At 37.4% G+C, this 17726-nt stretch overlaps 3 protein-coding genes across 3 annotated transcripts; 2 read left to right on the top strand and 1 right to left on the bottom strand.

Moving 5' to 3' along the window:
- On the top strand, positions 1 to 6721 carry LOC127807297 (mitotic checkpoint protein BUB3.1). The gene is made up of 9 exons (XM_052345015.1): positions 1 to 234; positions 338 to 468; positions 3157 to 3239; positions 3877 to 4143; positions 4579 to 4654; positions 5158 to 5238; positions 6056 to 6134; positions 6241 to 6341; positions 6419 to 6721. The coding sequence occupies exons 1-9, from the start codon at positions 118 to 120 to the stop codon at positions 6507 to 6509; spliced, it is 1026 nt and encodes a 341-aa protein (XP_052200975.1). The 5' UTR covers positions 1 to 117; the 3' UTR covers positions 6510 to 6721.
- Positions 6722 to 6980: 259 nt separating this feature from the next.
- Positions 6981 to 12707, bottom strand: LOC127807287 (ATP-dependent Clp protease proteolytic subunit-related protein 1, chloroplastic). The gene is made up of 9 exons (XM_052345004.1): positions 12401 to 12707; positions 10619 to 10734; positions 9822 to 10025; positions 9590 to 9694; positions 9356 to 9418; positions 8942 to 9053; positions 7669 to 7730; positions 7411 to 7593; positions 6981 to 7324 (listed from the first exon to the last, which is right to left on the bottom strand). Exons 1-9 carry the CDS (start codon positions 12636 to 12638, stop codon positions 7238 to 7240), a joined length of 1170 nt encoding a protein of 389 aa, XP_052200964.1. The 5' UTR covers positions 12639 to 12707; the 3' UTR covers positions 6981 to 7237.
- A 3544-nt stretch (positions 12708 to 16251) lies between these two features.
- LOC127795335 (zinc finger protein ZAT10-like) lies at positions 16252 to 17187 on the top strand. Its single transcript, XM_052326949.1, has one exon. It carries the CDS (start codon positions 16298 to 16300, stop codon positions 17021 to 17023), a length of 726 nt encoding a protein of 241 aa, XP_052182909.1. The 5' UTR covers positions 16252 to 16297; the 3' UTR covers positions 17024 to 17187.
- The last annotated feature ends 539 nt before the right edge of the window (positions 17188 to 17726 follow it).

Raw genomic sequence — 17726 nt, 5'->3', positions numbered from 1 at the left:
ATCCAACCGTACGTGCTTGCATCTTCCATTTTCAAAGCAACTTCCCCCCCCCCCCCCCCCCCCCTTCTCTCTCTAAAACCCTAGTTCTAGTTGAGCCCAGGGGATACCGGCAAGATCATGACAACGGTGCCACAGGTCCCCGGACGGGAGCTATCGGACCCGCCATCTGATGGCATATCGAACCTCCGGTTCTCCAATCACAGTGACCACCTCCTCGTTTCGTCCTGGGACAAGGTCACTCTGGAACTTTGATTTTGTGTGTGTGTGTATTTTATGCTTCTTCGACCTTCTTGGTTTGGAATCGAACTCCAGTTGATGTGTTGGGTGTGTTTCTCAGAGCGTTCGATTATACGATGCGAGTGCCAATGTGTTGAGAGGAGAGTTCATGCACGGAGGTCCCGTCTTGGATTGCTGTTTTCACGATGACTCCTCGGGGTTCAGTGCCAGTGCGGATAGTACTGTGCGGAGGTAAGTGCAATCGGTGACCCGATGCTTTGATTTGAGCCATCTCTAGGTCCTTCCTAATCGTTTAGGGTTTAACAGTTTGTGCAAAGTGTAACTTAAATTCTTACCATAGATCACCTTGTCTTTGGTCCTCCTGCGAGCTACTGTGTTTGTTATCAACAGAGCGTGTGCAATTGTGGTTGTCTTAATATGACATTTTGGTTATCTATCATGGATTTAATGCTTTTTCTTCTATTTTTTTCTGGTGAAAGAGATGGAGTGAACTCTTGGGCAATGGGATTTCATTCTTTAGCTGGCTTATGGGTTCATTTTGCATGAACCTATGGCCTAGAGATTTTGTGTATTGCTGTAAATCAATGACGACTAGAGGCTTGTTGAAGGTTGGTTTGAATAACTTAAAATGAGTGTCAAATTGTGTTCAGCTTCGTTTAACTTTATGAACAATCCTGAATGAATTTGAATCAAGTGAATTGAGTTTAAGTAGCTTAGGGGTCGTTTGATTCTGATCTTGTTTTTAGTTTCTATTTCTACTTTCACTTTTTTGAAAAGAAAAATAGGAAATGAGTGGTTTTCATTCCCCCCCCCCCCAAAAAAAAAAAGAAAAAAAAACAAATACACCAACATGGTGTTTCGGTATGGTATGTATTTTTGTTTCCATTCAATTAAGTAGCCACCTTTTCAACAACATCATTCTCAAACATAATGTTCACTTTTTATTTTTTTAACAGAAATAAAAATGAGCAGGAAATAAACAACATAAACATGAAAACTTAAAACAAAATTGGACAGGCCCTTAGTTACTTTGTAACCACAAGTTTACTGGTGCAACCGGCCGTCCTTTTTCATATAAAATTATACTTTGAATTAAAATGGCAGGCTATGCACATGAACTAATCCTTTTTTAAAGATTGAGTAGAAAGCATGTATGGACACTTTGTGGTCATCAAAACTCACCATCATAGCAGACCTTTTGTTGAAAAAGGTTTTTCTATCATTTTACTTGATGTTTGGCACATTCATACAAGCATATCAAGCAGTACATGTTGGATATTTACCTGGTGGATGTCAGTTCATGGTTCATCAATTGAAGGTAATATGTTTTATTTTTCTGTATAAGTGGTTCCCTTATACATTATATGTGATAAAAAATAAACAAGCAAGGGGCATTGCAAGTCCCACATGGATTGCTCCACTAATTGGATGTAGGCCATCAAATAGCAATCTAATGAGGAGGAAAAATTCCAATTAGTTTAGGGTTTTATAATTCTATTGTGTTATGATTTTTTTTGTTTAGAAACTTTAGATGCACGTTCAGGATTCTTTGTTTTTTTCTTTTTTTAGTTTTATTAGGAACTTTATTAGATTTTGTGATAGAATTTAAGTGAGATTAGGGTATTATATTATGTATGAGTAGATTTAAAAGAATTCTAGGTGATTAGGAATTTTATCAAGCCTATAGTTATAAATTATTCATGTAATCCAAGATTATAGGTTTGACTATAATTAATAAAAGTAAAATTTTAGAAGAGTTTTGAACTCCTTCCCTCCCCCCTCTTTTTCCTTCTTCCTCTTTCCTTTTAACTACTATGCTCTTGTCCTCCGTTATTCTCTTTATACCCTTTTCTGCTTCGTACTCTCTTCTTCTTTTTGTTCATCTTTTGTCATGTTCTCCTTATTCTATCTCCTCAATTTCTTCCCTCTTTCCTTCATTTTTTTCTCCTATATTTCTCTTCTTTTTTGGCTTTCTCTTTATTTCTCTTGCTCTAAAAGTCGTCCTCTATTTTTAGGCTTGTCTCCTTTCTTAGATTCAATCTACAGGTGTGATTTTCAAGCTACATCAGTTTGGCTTTCCATGTGCCTGGCCAGCCATGTGGCTTTGGAATACCATCAGATAACCTCCCTGTTTAACCCATTAATTTCATGAAATCCTATTTGAATTCAATAAAAATAGTAGTTTGAAAGTTTTGGGATAATATTTGGAAATTTTGAAGTTCTTTGTACTTTTAGCCATGAATTCTTTTAGGATTAAAGGTATTTCTCCTATCATAGCCAGTTCTAAGTTCAGGTGGAGGATGACAAGGAGGATTGTGTTCAGTAGCCGATGACCAATAAGTAACCTGTCAGATCTTATAACATGGATTATGCACTGGTAAAAAACTAATTGAATTTTTGGCTGCTTGAAGCATTCATTTGTAAATTATTTGTTCTTAAATTTCAACTAAGCGTCCATTTTGCTTTAAAGGTTTCATTCAGGTAGGTGTGGCATCCAAGTTTCTTAGGGGTATTCTTTTAAGTTTCCCAATTTATCTATTTTTTGGTGCTGCATTTCCCACCTTTTTTTATTGTTAGTTCCTGCTTCAACTTCTTATTCTGGTTACTGTGGATTAACTGCTCTATATGCATAGTAAGCTGCCTTCTTCTTGTTCTCCAATTAAGCATTTTCTTGATGCAACTTGGGGAGACTGGTTTATCTTTTCATCTCCTAGTTAATTTCTTCTCTCCCTTCCTCCTAAGACCTACTCACTTTTGGTTTTGCTACTTCTGTTGGCTCTGGCCATCTTAGCATCTACTGTTGTTCTAGAAGCTCCATAGTTGGATTACTGAGCCTCCAGCCACATATTTTAATTAATAAACTTTCTGCAGATATTGTTTTATCAAGCTTTAATGCTGATTGTTCTTCATTCATGCCAGGCTTGTTTTCAGCTTGGGCAAGGAGGATATTTTGGGAAGGCATGATGCACCTGTGCGCTGTATTGAGTATTCATATGCAACAGGTTGGTTTCAATGGGCTACATATAATATACTTCCCAAAAATTTATTCTTCTTAATGCTTGTATAAGATGACTTCATGCTTAACATCATCAATTGTTTGAGAGTCATGGGTGCTTTAATGCTTTCTGATAATTGAAATGTTTCAATGGCAGAGTAAAAGGAAAATGATTTATTCAGATAAAAAGGGCATACCAGGTGGCATCTATTTGTTATGAGATAGAAAAAAGAAAAAAAGAAAGAAAAAAGAAAGAAAGAAACAAGTTCACTCAACAGTATATGTTAGCAGAATGTGGTACTTTATTGCTTTGAGATACTTCATTCTTCACTCAATATTTCTGTGAATTTTTATCTTAATGTCAATTTGAAGGTTTTTCAGATGAATGACCTGGGTTTAAGTTGGTAACATGATTTTTTCTTGTTGAATGCTATTGATTATGAATCTCAACTTAATGTCTGATAATTATTTGTTCTCATGTTAATTTTTATGAAACTTAATAGTTACAAAGCTCCTTTTTGTGCTATTTACTATTTAACCAAATCATCTGTTGCAGTTTGTATGAAATCTCAGATGTAATGACATCGATTCTATCTTTTCAAAATACCTGCTCAATTCCAAATGTGATCTGAATGTGAAAATAGGGCAAGTGATCACTGGTAGTTGGGACAAAAGCCTGAAATGTTGGGATCCTAGAGGTGCAAGCGGGCAGGAGCGCACTCTTGTTGGGACATATGCACAACCTGAGCGTGTCTACTCTATGTCTCTTGTTGGCAATCGTTTAGTTGTAGCAACAGCAGGAAGGCATGTTAATGTTTATGATTTGCGGAATATGTCCCAACCCGAGCAGCGAAGAGAATCTTCATTGAAATATCAAACTCGATGTGTACGCTGTTATCCTAATGGCACAGGTATAGAACATCTTGAAATGTGAAAAGAATTTATTTCAAACGCTATTATCAGAACTGGTATTTTTTTATTGTTTGATGCTAGAATTGTATGGCAAAGTAAAATCAATCTCTTCTATATTGAAATTTAGGTTTTTGTTTCTTGTTCTCTGAAAGGAAATTAATTTTGTAGGCTATTAAGAAATAAAAAACCAGTGAATAGTCCCTTTCATGTGTATAAATCTAAGCTGTGAAAGTTTCCTGCTTATCATTAGATAGTCCAACGTATGCCTCTTTGGAGAGAGTATGTACCATTATTTGAGTTAATTGACTAGAAGGCAGATACTTAAATTAAGTATGGCCAAACCTTCTGATGAATTATTCAACTAATTAATTAAATGATTATTGAATATGCAATGCATTCTTGGTTTCATTTTAAAAACAAACTATCATGTGCAGGCTATGCTCTTAGCTCTGTCGAAGGTCGGGTTGCAATGGAATTTTTTGATCTTTCTGAGGCTGGTCAATCCAAGAAGTACGTGTTTTATTTGCTTACTAGCAGGTGGCTTAGCCACTGGTCTTCTTGATTTCTTTTTCTGGACTTCATTAATTGTGCACTATTAAGGTTTTTGTTGAATTTTGCTGGATTTCATGAGGATAATGGTTAACAAATAGGTTGATAGAAGTTCTCTTTGATCTTTATGTGACAATTCTAGTGAAGCAAAGTTCAGCCTTCCCTTGTCAACACTTACGGGATTTTTCTGTTCAAGAATATTAACTACATGTCCTAATGTGCCATGGGCTGTCCTTGGTAAAAAAACTAATGGTTTTCCTTTGACATTTATCTGGTTCTTCCATTAATATGACAGTAGTGCCCTTTTGACACTAGTGTAAAACAGTGTTATTCGACTGGACAAATGGGGATACAAAATTTCTTCCATTAGGGCCTTATTTATAGCATGTAAAGTGGAAGCATGTTCAATGTACATCACTAACAAACTGTATTTGGAAAGTATTTCACTATGTCATGACCTGCAGATATGCGTTCAAGTGTCATCGAAAGTCTGAAGCTGGAAGAGACATTGTCTACCCTGTAAATGCCATTGCGTTTCACCCCATGTAAGTTCCTTAAATTCTCCTCTTTATCTTGGCAACCGATATTTAAACAATGGTATGATCTTCACTTCTTTTTTTTTCTGGTGCTGATTTTATTTGAGCAGCTGTTTTCTTTTCAAAATTTTCTTTAAATGATGAGAAATATAAAAATAGTTATGGTATCAAATAAAGATTCAGTTACTGCATAATTTGTTGTCTTCAAGCCCAATCTGTGACTTCTTGTTTTCTTTTCTTCGAGAAATAAGCTTTTAAGGTGTGATTCATGCTTTAGTTGATTGAAGGGTCGTCAATACACACAATACTGATTGGTGCTATGATCCTCCCATCTGGGAATTGATCTTTATTTCTTTGTCCATCGTCCTGTCCCTAGTAGTTTGCTCAATAATTTGACCACTTGTGTCACTCGCTTTACAGTTTACGTAGGTGCACAGTGCACCAGTTGGTGCAGTGGGATGCAGGATTTTTTTTTTTTGGTTTCTTTCCCTGTGAATTTGTGGCTCTTGATGCAAAACACAAGATGGACTCAATGATGTTTGCATGTTTTATGTCAACTTGTGGACTGTGATTATTAAACCACAAGAGAACGTTTTGAAGATGAATTAACAGTTTCCTTTAGTGAGCTTTGTTAAGTTTGTTCAAAAGTTTAAGAACCATGAATGATGACTGTATAAATCACATTAGAGTCGGTTTTATCATTTATATAACATGATATCACGCAGTTTGAATGACACTGATGCTAGCATGATGCTTATGGCTATTCCTTTGTATCTTTCCTAAAATACTAAACCATTTCTTACTCAAAAACAAACTCAATATACAGCTACGGTACATTTGCAACGGGGGGTTGTGACGGTTATGCGAACGTATGGGATGGCAACAATAAGAAGAGGTTGTATCAGGTAAGCTGTATGGAGAGAGACGAGGCCGGCATTGTAAAGCTAATTAGCGCTACAAATTCACTGACATTGCTCTTTATCGGTTTTCTGCATCATTTTCAATCTGCAGTACTCAAAATACCCAACAAGCATTGCTGCCTTATCATTCAGCAGAGACGGTCGACTTTTGGCAGTTGCATCCAGTTACACATTTGAAGAAGGCGACACACCGTAAGAATCCCCCTCGTGTGTGTATTGGTTTGGTTTTGCAGTGGCTGACTGCTCTTTTTTCCCTGTTCAATATGCAGCCATGAACCGGATGCCATCTTCGTAAGAAGTGTGAATGAAGTTGAAGTGAAGCCGAAGCCAAAAGTGTACCCCAATCCTACAGCTACATAAATCTGAACCACGTGCAGTCAATAGTAGTTTTAGCTGGGCCATATTTGTGTTTATTGTGTAAACTGCAAAGCTTCATTTTATTTAATGAAGCTTCTCAAACTCAGAGAGGGACAGCTTATTTCATTAGTTTGTTCCAAATGTATCTGACTCTGAACTATTTCAAAGATCAGCAACGTGCACAATGAATCACCATGACTTGCATCCCTACTAAATAGGGTAATTGTTTGTTAAATGAAGAAATTGAAAATAATAATTTTACCCTTTTTAATTAAGAGGGTTAATTACAGCGATTACTCTTCATCAGCTTCTACATCATTTAACTCTCTTGAACGTAATTAAAATGTCATCAAGAACCCCATGACGGTAATAAAAATGCCTCCCATTTCATAAATAGCTTTTTTTCTTTAATTTTATTTTGAATGGTAAATCCAATTAATTAGCCAGACAACTACGACTGCAACATCTCAGGTGTGGAGGAGAAATTATACCTTTTTCCCGAAAACCAAAGCGTGCAACATTTTGCATAACTAGAATACCTATCTATGCAATATTGTACATGAGACAACTGCTTAAATGCCACTTTGCAACAATGGAACATAGTTGGACAGTAAGCTACAAATTCCATCATAACTATTTTTGCCATTATAAGTGTCAAGTGAAACCAACTGGTCCAACTCCTCCATTATGCAAAGATACAGATGATCACGGTAGGCATGCCAACTTTGTAATTACCTAAATCCAGAAGGAGCTGCCTGTGGACCAGCTCCTGATCCTCTCCTCATGGCTTTTGATTGGGCAAGCATCTCATCATAATTCTAGACGAACAAAAGCTCAACATTAAGATGGATGCACAGAAGGCCAAGTTAAAGAAGATAATAGGACAGTGTATGATAACCCTTACCCGTTTCTCAAAAGCAGCATCCCTTGAGTCAATAATCTTGTCAGCAATGCCATAGGCAATCGCTTCTTGTGCTTGAAAATATTTGGGGCGCTGAACGTCCTTTGCAATTTCTTCCTTTGATTTCCCAATTCCTTTGGCTAACAGCTCTATGTAATACTCGGTGTTTGCATCAAGTTCTTTGGCCTGAAAGTATCATCTCCAAGTCAATTCACACATTCATACACGTGTGTTTGTGCGAGGAGAGAGAGAGAGCGAGACCTTGATCCACATATCTATGACAGCCCCACTCGATTTGTTGACTTTAGGGAGATATAGTTTTGCTGCAATGAAAATAATGTGAGTGAAAAACCATTGCTTTCACATGATATACAGGCCATAGGCTTTATTTTGGGATTTTGAAGTGATAAATTCAGCTATTGCTTTCACATCAAATATGCATAATACACATGAATTGATGAATACATGCTTTATAAGAGCTTCTAGTGATGTAAATAAATATCAATCTTGAGCAAGTGCACACTAAAGTAGGGCAGGTTGAGGAAATAGCCCAGGGTAGCTTGAAATAGTTTTGCGGTGCATTTAGGGGAAGAAGAGATATGAGATTAAGGTTCAATTCAGAAAGCAGTAAATTGCTGAATTTTAACATCTAAGCCATGCTAGTGGCTTATATTAGGCTCTCAAGGTTAAACCATTGAACTGAAGACCAGAAAATAAGGGGAGGGGCTAAGATCAATTTAAGCTCATTTTCAGGTTAGGGGCTAAAATAAACCTTTTGGGGGACTGTCACAGTCATCCAAGTATATAATACTTTTTGAGTTTTAATAAAAGGAGAACAATACTGTAAGTGAAACTTTTTTCCTCTGAAACAATTTAAGATGATCTATATAGAGTAGAAATGTAGATATCTGTAGTCTGAAAAGAATTGCTCTAGATTCTACTATGGCAATACATAATGATTAGCAATTCAAGAAAGTTTAACTAATTAGATATTCTAAACAACCTATAAGACACTTTAATTGATCTGCAATACAATAAGGGGGTAACCCCTACACCCCCTGCCAGCAATTGCAAAATCACCAATGTACGACCACCACCATCACAAGCTTTAACTCAACTACACTGGGTCAGCATTATGAATTTGAGCACTCCAATCATTTCTATATTGCCCATAATCCATGTAGAAAACATCCCGCAATTTTTAAGGCACTTATCTACTAAGACAACATTCCTTTATTGTGGTTTGGGACTGACTTTAATAATGAGGAATACTTTGTTTCAAAATTAAAAGTTCAATACTCCTGCCTCTATAAATTTCAAGGCATGGCTCATTTGAAATTTCAAATTTCCCTTTTTATTATTGGAAACCTCTACTTAGCCAACCAGAAGTAATGGAGATACAGATTTATCAGAAGAAAAAAAGCTGAGAATGTAGAAAGCAACATCATCATATTCTTAACAATTTCTATGGGCAAATTATAAATATTTCACAAATAAAAAGTTATAATGCTCTTAAGGGAAAAATGGATCATACTGGAAGAATTTGGCTGTAAAGCACGGTAACCTTTGGTTCCAAGTGACAGAAGCATTGCTGCTTGACCATATGCCATGCCACAATTCACTGTGTACACATCTGATTTGCAGTACTTCGGAGAGAGAAAGAGAGAGAGTCAATTGGCCATCAAATAAACTTTAAGGGAAAATAAACACATATGCCAACAACAAAATTGAGCATCTCCTTTTGAGTATAATCTAGAATATCTAGGGATCTGGGCATTTACAGATATCTCATCTTACCAGTTCGGGTACAATTTCTTCTGTTCTCTTTTATATTCAGTAGCATCTATTTCTTGTTAATCCATAAAACTTAACAGAATTCATGAATTCTTTACTTAATTTCCAGGAACATGTTTATAGAAGTATTTCAACATATGAGCATAATCCTTACACCCATGGTGTCAGCAATTGCATATGCCTCTGTTTCAGATCCAACAGTCTCCATCTTCTCATTCTGGTCAAATGCATTGCGGAAACAAATCAATAAAACTAAGGAATACCAACTTTAAACATGACGAGCAAGGAGAAAGTAAACAAATATAAGCAGCATAGTAGCCAAAATTCATGTAATGCAGGAGTCTGAAATAAATAAACAGCGAGAACTTCAATATTTTAAAGTATCAACCTGGGTGCCAGGAGAATTTATATACAGATATATAGGCTTTGATGGGTTATCATAATCCAACCACATGAACTGAGCAACAAGGAGCTCTGTTACTGCTGGTACAATCTGTATTTTTCAGAGAAGAATATTATAGGGAACAAAGTCAGCAGACATGCATTGCAACAGAAAAAAGGAAGCCATGGTCATTAGGGAAGAAATGATAAGGGGAAAAAAGTATCATTCAGTAGCTTACTGGCATGCCTAGGTACACAATACGAGCATCCAAAAGTAAAGAAGGTAAATCAGGAGGAGCAGTCCTGGGTCTTCCGTATCCTCTAGCTCCTCCACGGTACATGCTTACACTCATGCTGTATTTTGAAGGACCCCTTTCAGTCATGCCTCTTAGGCTCCACATTCCCCCATGATTCAAATAATTGTTAGCAGATGAGATGCTTTCCTGTCAAAAGTTCTCCAGGACTAAGTTAATCACAGTGAAAACAGTATTTGGATCAGTTAGTTTGAAATAAAAAACAAAGGGTCCATTTTGAGTTTTTTTTTTATGCGTTCACTTTTATTTGTTTTTGTTTCATTTTCATTTTCCATTAAAAGAAATAGAAACTGAAAATTGCATTTGATAAAGTTGTCATTTTTCAAAATTTTAAAAATAAACACTGAAATGATGTTTAATAAAAGATATTGTGCACCTATCTGATGATTAAATGTGTAAAAATTACTTACATTGACAACAGTACCCTTTCCTTACAGGGAAAAAAAAATGGCAGGTTGGTTGCAAGATGTTTGGCTGATACAGAGGTATGGAAATGAAAACAGCACACTAAACATTGTTTTAAAGTTTCCCTTCCAAAAAAAAGTGAAAATAGAAACAGAAAGCTGAAACAAAATTGGATGGGCCGCCCTAAGCAATAGCAAATATCTAAACTTTACCTTTCAACAACAGCCAATAGCAAATATCTAAACTTTACCTTTCAACAACAGCAAGGCTGATTAAGATTATCAATAAGCAACTTAAATGTAGAAAAGAGAGCAAACCTCTGTGACACTTTCAGACTGCCGGCGGACAGGGTTATCTTCAGTCATGAACATGTCCATCTGAGAAGGACTAAGTCCATAAAGATATTGAGGGGCATTCTTGTAATTTTCAATCACTGTGAGGAGGAAGATGGAAAAATGATAAGTTATCAACTTATCATTAAAGAATGTCCAGATAGATCATAAAACAAAAGTTCAGCATTGACTAGAATTATATAATGGAATCAGATGAAATATCTGAACTTGATAGCTTTTTAAGTTCTTGAACAACATGCCACTTTATAGTAACCATAATACTCAACAAAAATAAGCCCTTTTCTATTCTAGGGCCATAAGTTTGCTTACATTATAGCATATCATATCATGACATCATTTTCTCAATCCAATTTAATTTTCACCTCCTTTCATCCCTAGGATTACCCATCAATCAGGGTATTCATTTTTTCTATGGGGCACTTGTTAATAGTTGTACACGCCCAACGATCTTGATAATTTAGACCTCCTAGTTGTATTCTAAGTTCTTTTCCCTTTAAACTTTTCCTGTATAAGTAGCCACCCAAGGGGAACTAACAGTACTTACATCATGATGATTCCAGAAAATGATAGGAAAAAAAATACCCTACAACTCATCCCCCCCCCCCCCCCCCCAAAAAAAAAAATAATAATAATAATAACAATAATATAAATAAATAAATAAAGACTTTGAAGAACTAACCAAATCCCCCTAAGCCACAAAAACAACACAAAATAAGAAAGGTTCCTTTCACTTTCACAGAGAAAGTCTTATTCTCTATGCCCTTAAAAGGTCTCAAATTTCTTTCATGTCATACAAACCACATAATGCTGAAAGGAATCAACCACCAAACATGACAATACCTCCTGCGTGGACAAGCCCCAGCCAAGAATCCAAAAAAATCGATAACAGGAGCTGGTATCACTCACTGCAAATCAGAGGAGGATAAAAACCAATTCTAAATATGCCTGGTCAGTTCTGTAATTCAAGAGTAAATAATAAACTGACCTCTCTTCCCTCCTACACAGACAACGTCATCTAGCACAACGTAACTTTGACTCCCCAAATTATCAGATGCAAAGATGGAGTCAAGCACGGTTGTCAGTCACCCAAAAGAAATAGTAGGATGTTTATTGCGTTCAAGATCTATTTTAGATCGTCTGAAGTTTAATATTTCTAGTTTCTAGTTAATGACTTCCAAGCCTAGGATTTGGTTCCCATGAAGAGTTTTAAGAAATCGTAGGAATTCACTACTACTGTCAAAGTGTCTACTACATAAACCCAGCAATCTAGTGCAATAACTCACAAACCAGGAGTGCTGTCTAGATGAAGACCAAGGCGCAACACACAAATTCTGTATGAGGTCAATCCTAGTAACAGAGTACTATATCCCTTACACTAGGTTAACCTTGGGTGGATGGATATACTTTTAGTGGTATAATTTTTGGCATATGCGGAATCATTTTCTACTCGTCCTCTCACAAAAGATTTAAAGAAAACAATTCCAATTCCTCATTTTCTTTTACAATCATTTCCCCTTCGTCCGCATATCCAAGATCAAAACTTAGGCTTAATTTCTTTTATTGAGCGTTACCGCGTTCGTATTTTACCAGGTAGGATTAGTTCACATAAAAGTTCAGGTGCATACAGGAAACCCTAAAAGTATCGTTTCAATTCGAACCAAAGAATAGCAAGAGAACGAGGAAACAAGCACAAAACTAGAAACGCGAAAAGGCCAACAAAGCAAAGATAAAGGTTTTGGTACTGACATCCATCTTTGAGGTTTTCTTCTCTGAATTGCTTGGGGATGTGGTCGAGATGCTTCGCCGACACTGGCGACCTGAAACACCATCTCCGAGCTGTGGTAGGCCTCGCATTGGCAGGAGATAGAGCGAAAGAGAGACTAGTACCATGAAGAAAAGGCGTCTTGGGGACGCCAAAAGCAGTCCCGGCTTCGTGGCTCTCGATGGATGAAGCGGAGAGCGATGAGAGAAGCGAGGTAGCCATAGAGAGAGAGAAATAAAGAGAGAGAGAGAGAGAGAGAGAGAGATTCTAACTCAAACGAGAGGCGAGCTCAGAGCTGATTATGCCAAAATTGTGAATGAGAAAGGTGATGAAAGCGTGATGCGTGATATAATGGGTTTGGGCCCGGCCCAGCCCATTTTGAGGTTTGATAATAACTGGCCCAGAATATAAATGGATCGTAGTGACGTCATGAATGGCGCCCCGACGCCACCACGCATCTTCACCTGCAAAGATAAACAAATTGAGCTCTCATAATCTCTCTGTTATCTTCTCATTTTTTTGTTTTTTTTTTTTTTAATTATAGAAGCAGTAATAATAAAACTTCATAAATTATTATGTGTAATTTAATTAAGTTCAGAAATGTTGAAAATGTTGGGCATTTCTCAAGCTTCTACATTTCTTTTCTTTTTTTTTTTTTTAGAACGAGTTGGATTTGGGTTAATTAGTGGATAATCAAGAATTTCTTCTCAAGTTTGTGGGGAAAGCAGTTTAATTTGAGCACCAAAAATATGCTGTTCTAAGTTACAACGTTTTAGACTCTTCATGAATAATCATAGTGAATTTTTTTTTAATATATGTATTTCTTTTTCTAATTCAATTAAATATGTATGTTTTATCAATTTGTTTAGAAAATACCTTTTAAGTAAACATAAAAAAAACAACCCATTTAAGATGCATTTAATACACTTTATTTTTAACATTGGAATATTTTTATTGATTCATAAAATATTTTCAAAAATTATATAAAAATATTTAGTGTTAAAAATAAAATACATTAAATCAACCTTAATAAGTGTCACACGTTAAGGTTTTGCTAATGAGTGCCTCCATTTGAAAAGAGAATTTTGCTAACCTCCAAACCCTATACGGAAAAAAAATTAAAAAAATAGTGCATTTATTAATGTTCTTTGCTTTCAACATTCGAATATTTTTTAGTGATTGATAAATATTTCAAAATAAAATATATTTATTATTGACCAATAGAAGTGTTTATTATTAATAACGAAGTACATTAAATGTAATTTAATATTTTCAAATAATATATATTTATTGTATATTATTTTTAGCTATAAAATACTCTCATAAATTAACGAAATATTGAAAAAGAATGTACATTTGTTATGAACTAATAAAAATATATAATAAATATATAAGTTTTTGAAAATAATATGCATTTATTTATGGTGGCTTAATCATTAATTAGTAAATTTAATGGATAGATGATGATAATGAGCGATTTTTAATAAATTTAATTTAATACTGTAAGCAAAGGTCTGGTCTGTGTTTGGCAGCCAAGAAAGGCACAGGAAAGTGAAATGGCAGACCACTTGGGAAATTAAGATTCCACTAGGAAGGAAGTGATTATTATGCAAGGAATGACTCTCAACTAAATTACTTTTGCAACATTTAAAGCTCTGCCTACTTTTTTTGACGCCTTTAATTGTCATTTCCAAATCATCAATTTGAATGGTAATATTATTATTATTATTATGCATTCAACGGCAGCTGCAGCTGCCTGATTTGAGCCGCTACTTGAATTTGAATGGGTTTTGTGTTTTATATTATAATATAATAATAAAGTTGAATCACATGGAAGGTGGTTTTGAATTCATAAAGGCCCAAATCTCCCAACAGATTTTTGTTTGTTTTTTTTTTAGTGGATTATTATTATTATTATTATTAACATTTAACAACCTTACTGCTTAAATAACCATTATTGAGTATCATTTTTTAATTTATTATTGAGAAACGATGTGATCAGTCACATGAAAGTGCTGCTGCCCCACCCTCGTACGAGTAACGAGACATCCATCAATTAGGAGGAGGAGTTGTACCCCACCACGCATATCATTTCATCGGTCCTCAATTGTATTAACATCGAATATCAAATCATCAATTCGTCATGCATGTGACTCTGCAAGCCCCATCTACAGTACATCTAATGTAAAATTATATTATTAATAATGCCCCCACCACCAGAGATAGTCCTGCTTCGGACCCCTTCAGTGAGATGTCCCTTTAATATTTAAGTTATTATGGACAGCCTTGAGTGGCTTCAGAATGGGTTAAGCCCGGGAAAATAATTAAACGTTTGTAAGAGAAATTAAAGATTTTAAGTCTCTTGTGCTTGTCACCAAAGTTTGGTACCATCTTAAATGTCGTACCTTATCAATTAAATTCTTAAATTTTTATTAGAGTTTCCCGTAAGTTAAAGATTCTCTCGAATGTTGTTGTAGCAAATATCTCATCAAATAAATAATTTTTTTTTAAATAAAGTTTTCCCAAAGAAATCCTGATTTTTGACGTAAGCATCGCGGCCTTTTCTTCTCACGTTCTTATCCCTGTTTTGACAGAAAGTAATAAAAAAAAAAATCCACGTGGCCCGACCTCGAAGCGTCAGCTTGAAACGAATGGCCACGTGTTACAGAGAAAGGGTCCTACTGGGCGTGTATTCAACCACTCGCAGGCCTGTCCCGTACAGGAGGAAGCCAAAGCCCTGTGCTGCCGCCAAGTGCGCAGGTCTAAATACTACGCAACGTGTCAGCATCCTAACAGCATAGCGCGTTAGCGTGCCGTGTGCCAGAGGATGTTCCAGTCGGTGAAGTGAAGGAACAGCCCAGTCTGCCACTCCCATACTTAAATTGACATAAACATCCTTGCCCTTGGGGCCACGGATTAGCAGAGAGGAGGGATGTTATGGTAATCCCGCGCTTGGACGTAAAATGATATGATAATGAGAACAGATAGACTACGTCCAATGTTTCTCGAGAAAATGGGGGGCGTCTTCTCCTGGGCAGCCAACCAGAAAGAATTCCTGGAAGGTTCGGATAAGTAAAAAGAGAATTCAAAAAATAAAATATCCCATGAGGACGGAATATTAAAATTTATTTATTTAAAAAGAAGAAAGGCGGCAAATGTGCTTAATTAGCCAATTTGGGTTCTCTGTGTTGCGTCAGTGATGAAGTAAATAATACTCATAGTGGGCAAGAAAGAAAGAACAGAAGAGAGGAAGAGCATATTACTCGCGCGCGGCCGAATCAACAGAGAGTCAAATCTTCTCATCGCGGTGCGTTTGGGGAGGGTTCAGATGAACCGTTCAACGTGCGTGTTCTGTATTCTGACTTTGGAACAAGTCAGTCACCAACAGAGAGAGAGAGAGAATATCAATTCAAAGGATAATATCACTTATATTACTTCACACAAATTAAAATTATCAGTCTAACAACCCCTAACTCCCACCTCCCCCATCGCAAGTGTCCTACCATAACTCCGACTCTTCTCTGCCCACTCCACACCAGCCGGGCCATGCATCTCTATTTGGGTTGTACACGAGATATTATATTTCAATTTAAAAAATAATAATATTCATAATTCCCTCTTAACTCACAAATTGACCCTATATGAATATGTGGATATGTGTTTGTGGACGGATAGCATAAGAGAATAAGAATATCGTCTGAAAATAAAAAAAATTGGGTTGGACATAACCCACACAACACCTCCACCGCCATTCCCCACGCAACTTCCCAGTCCGAGCTGTCTCTCTCTCTCTCTCTCTATCTCCCCCCCACCTTTTATAAATGCCATCTTTCCCCTCACTCATTGCTTCACTCCGTTTTCTTCACAATCCCAAAGCAAAGATGGCTCTCGAAGCGATGAACTCTCCGACCGCAACCGCCGCGCCCTCGCGGTGGTTCGACGACAGCGCCGCCGACACCCACAGCCTGGAGCCGTGGACCAAGCGGAAGCGTTCCAAGCGCCCTCGCAGTGAAACCCCACCAACCGAGGAGGAGTACTTGGCTCTCTGCCTCATCATGCTAGCTCGCGGCGGCGTCGCCGCCTCCAGCGCCACCGCCAACACAACTGACCGGCGTACTGATCAGTCTCCTCCTCCAGCTGCGAACCAGTACAAGTGCAGTGTCTGCGACAAAGCTTTCCCCTCCCACCAGGCGCTCGGCGGCCACAAAGCCAGCCACCGGAAACACGGCGGCGCCGAAGAACAGGCTTCCAGCTCCACCGGCCCCTTCGTCAGCGCGCTGAACCCCAGTGGCAGGACCCACGAGTGCTCCATCTGCCACATGAGCTTCCCCACCGGCCAGGCCCTCGGTGGCCACAAGCGCCGCCACTACGAAGGCGGCAACCACCACCACCACAGCAGCGCCGCCACTATCTCGTCAGAAGCCGCCGGCTCGAGCCACAGCCACAGCCACCGCGAATTCGACCTGAACCTGCCGGCCAGCCCCGAATTATGCTTGGAGCTGAGCGTCGGCTGTGACGGAAAAAGTCAGCTTTCCCGCGACCAAGAAGCCCAGAGTCCTCGACCCACGAAGAGATCTCGTTTATCCTCTGATTCTTCACAAGATTGATTGATTGATTAGTTTCAGATTAGGAATTCAATTTCTAGTAACTTTTCCCTTCTTTTTTTTTTAATTTCATGTAGTTATTTAAATTTAGTCATCAGTCATTAGGGCATTCATTCATTTATTGGTTCCTTGGTCGAATTATTATGATAAATTCTCATTTTAATGAAGACGTTGTTACAGTTATATTTATCTTTCTATTTGGCTCCCCAAAAAACATGTAGAGAAGGAGGGTAGTTGTACAGCGCATGTTAGTTGGGGATGAGAAATCAGAATCTGACGAGCGGATTCAACGCTGCTGCTTTATCCGGAACGTGTCCTTAGCTTAAGGTTAAGGCGGGCGGCAGTGGTGGTGGGGTGGGGTGGGGTAGAGGATTATATAAAATGATGATTCCAGGAGCTTGGTGTTGTTGGTGGACTACTTTCAAAGCGTCCGCTGTGATCCGGAAATTGCCAGGCAACAATGACGAAGCTTCGATTCAATTGCTTTGTTTGGACGGCTCTTACAGCCAGCTTGGATATCAAGTTAATTTGTTACAGAGATTTCTTTCTTTATTATTATTTTTAGATAATATTTCATAGAGGGTCCTGTCCTGTCCTGGTTGAACGAGAGCGTAATTGACGAAAATAAACTATTGACAAACTAATTCAAGTTGCGGGCGAAAAGATTAGCTCAAAAATGTCTCCTCCTCAAACCTCCTAATCCAAT

The sequence above is a fragment of the Diospyros lotus genome, chromosome 1 (genome assembly GCF_014633365.1).
Source record: "Diospyros lotus cultivar Yz01 chromosome 1, ASM1463336v1, whole genome shotgun sequence".
In the NCBI taxonomy this organism is placed as follows: domain Eukaryota; kingdom Viridiplantae; phylum Streptophyta; class Magnoliopsida; order Ericales; family Ebenaceae; genus Diospyros; species Diospyros lotus.
The sequence above is the reverse complement of the archived record's forward strand: the minus strand, read 5'-3'. Positions and strand labels throughout refer to the sequence as shown.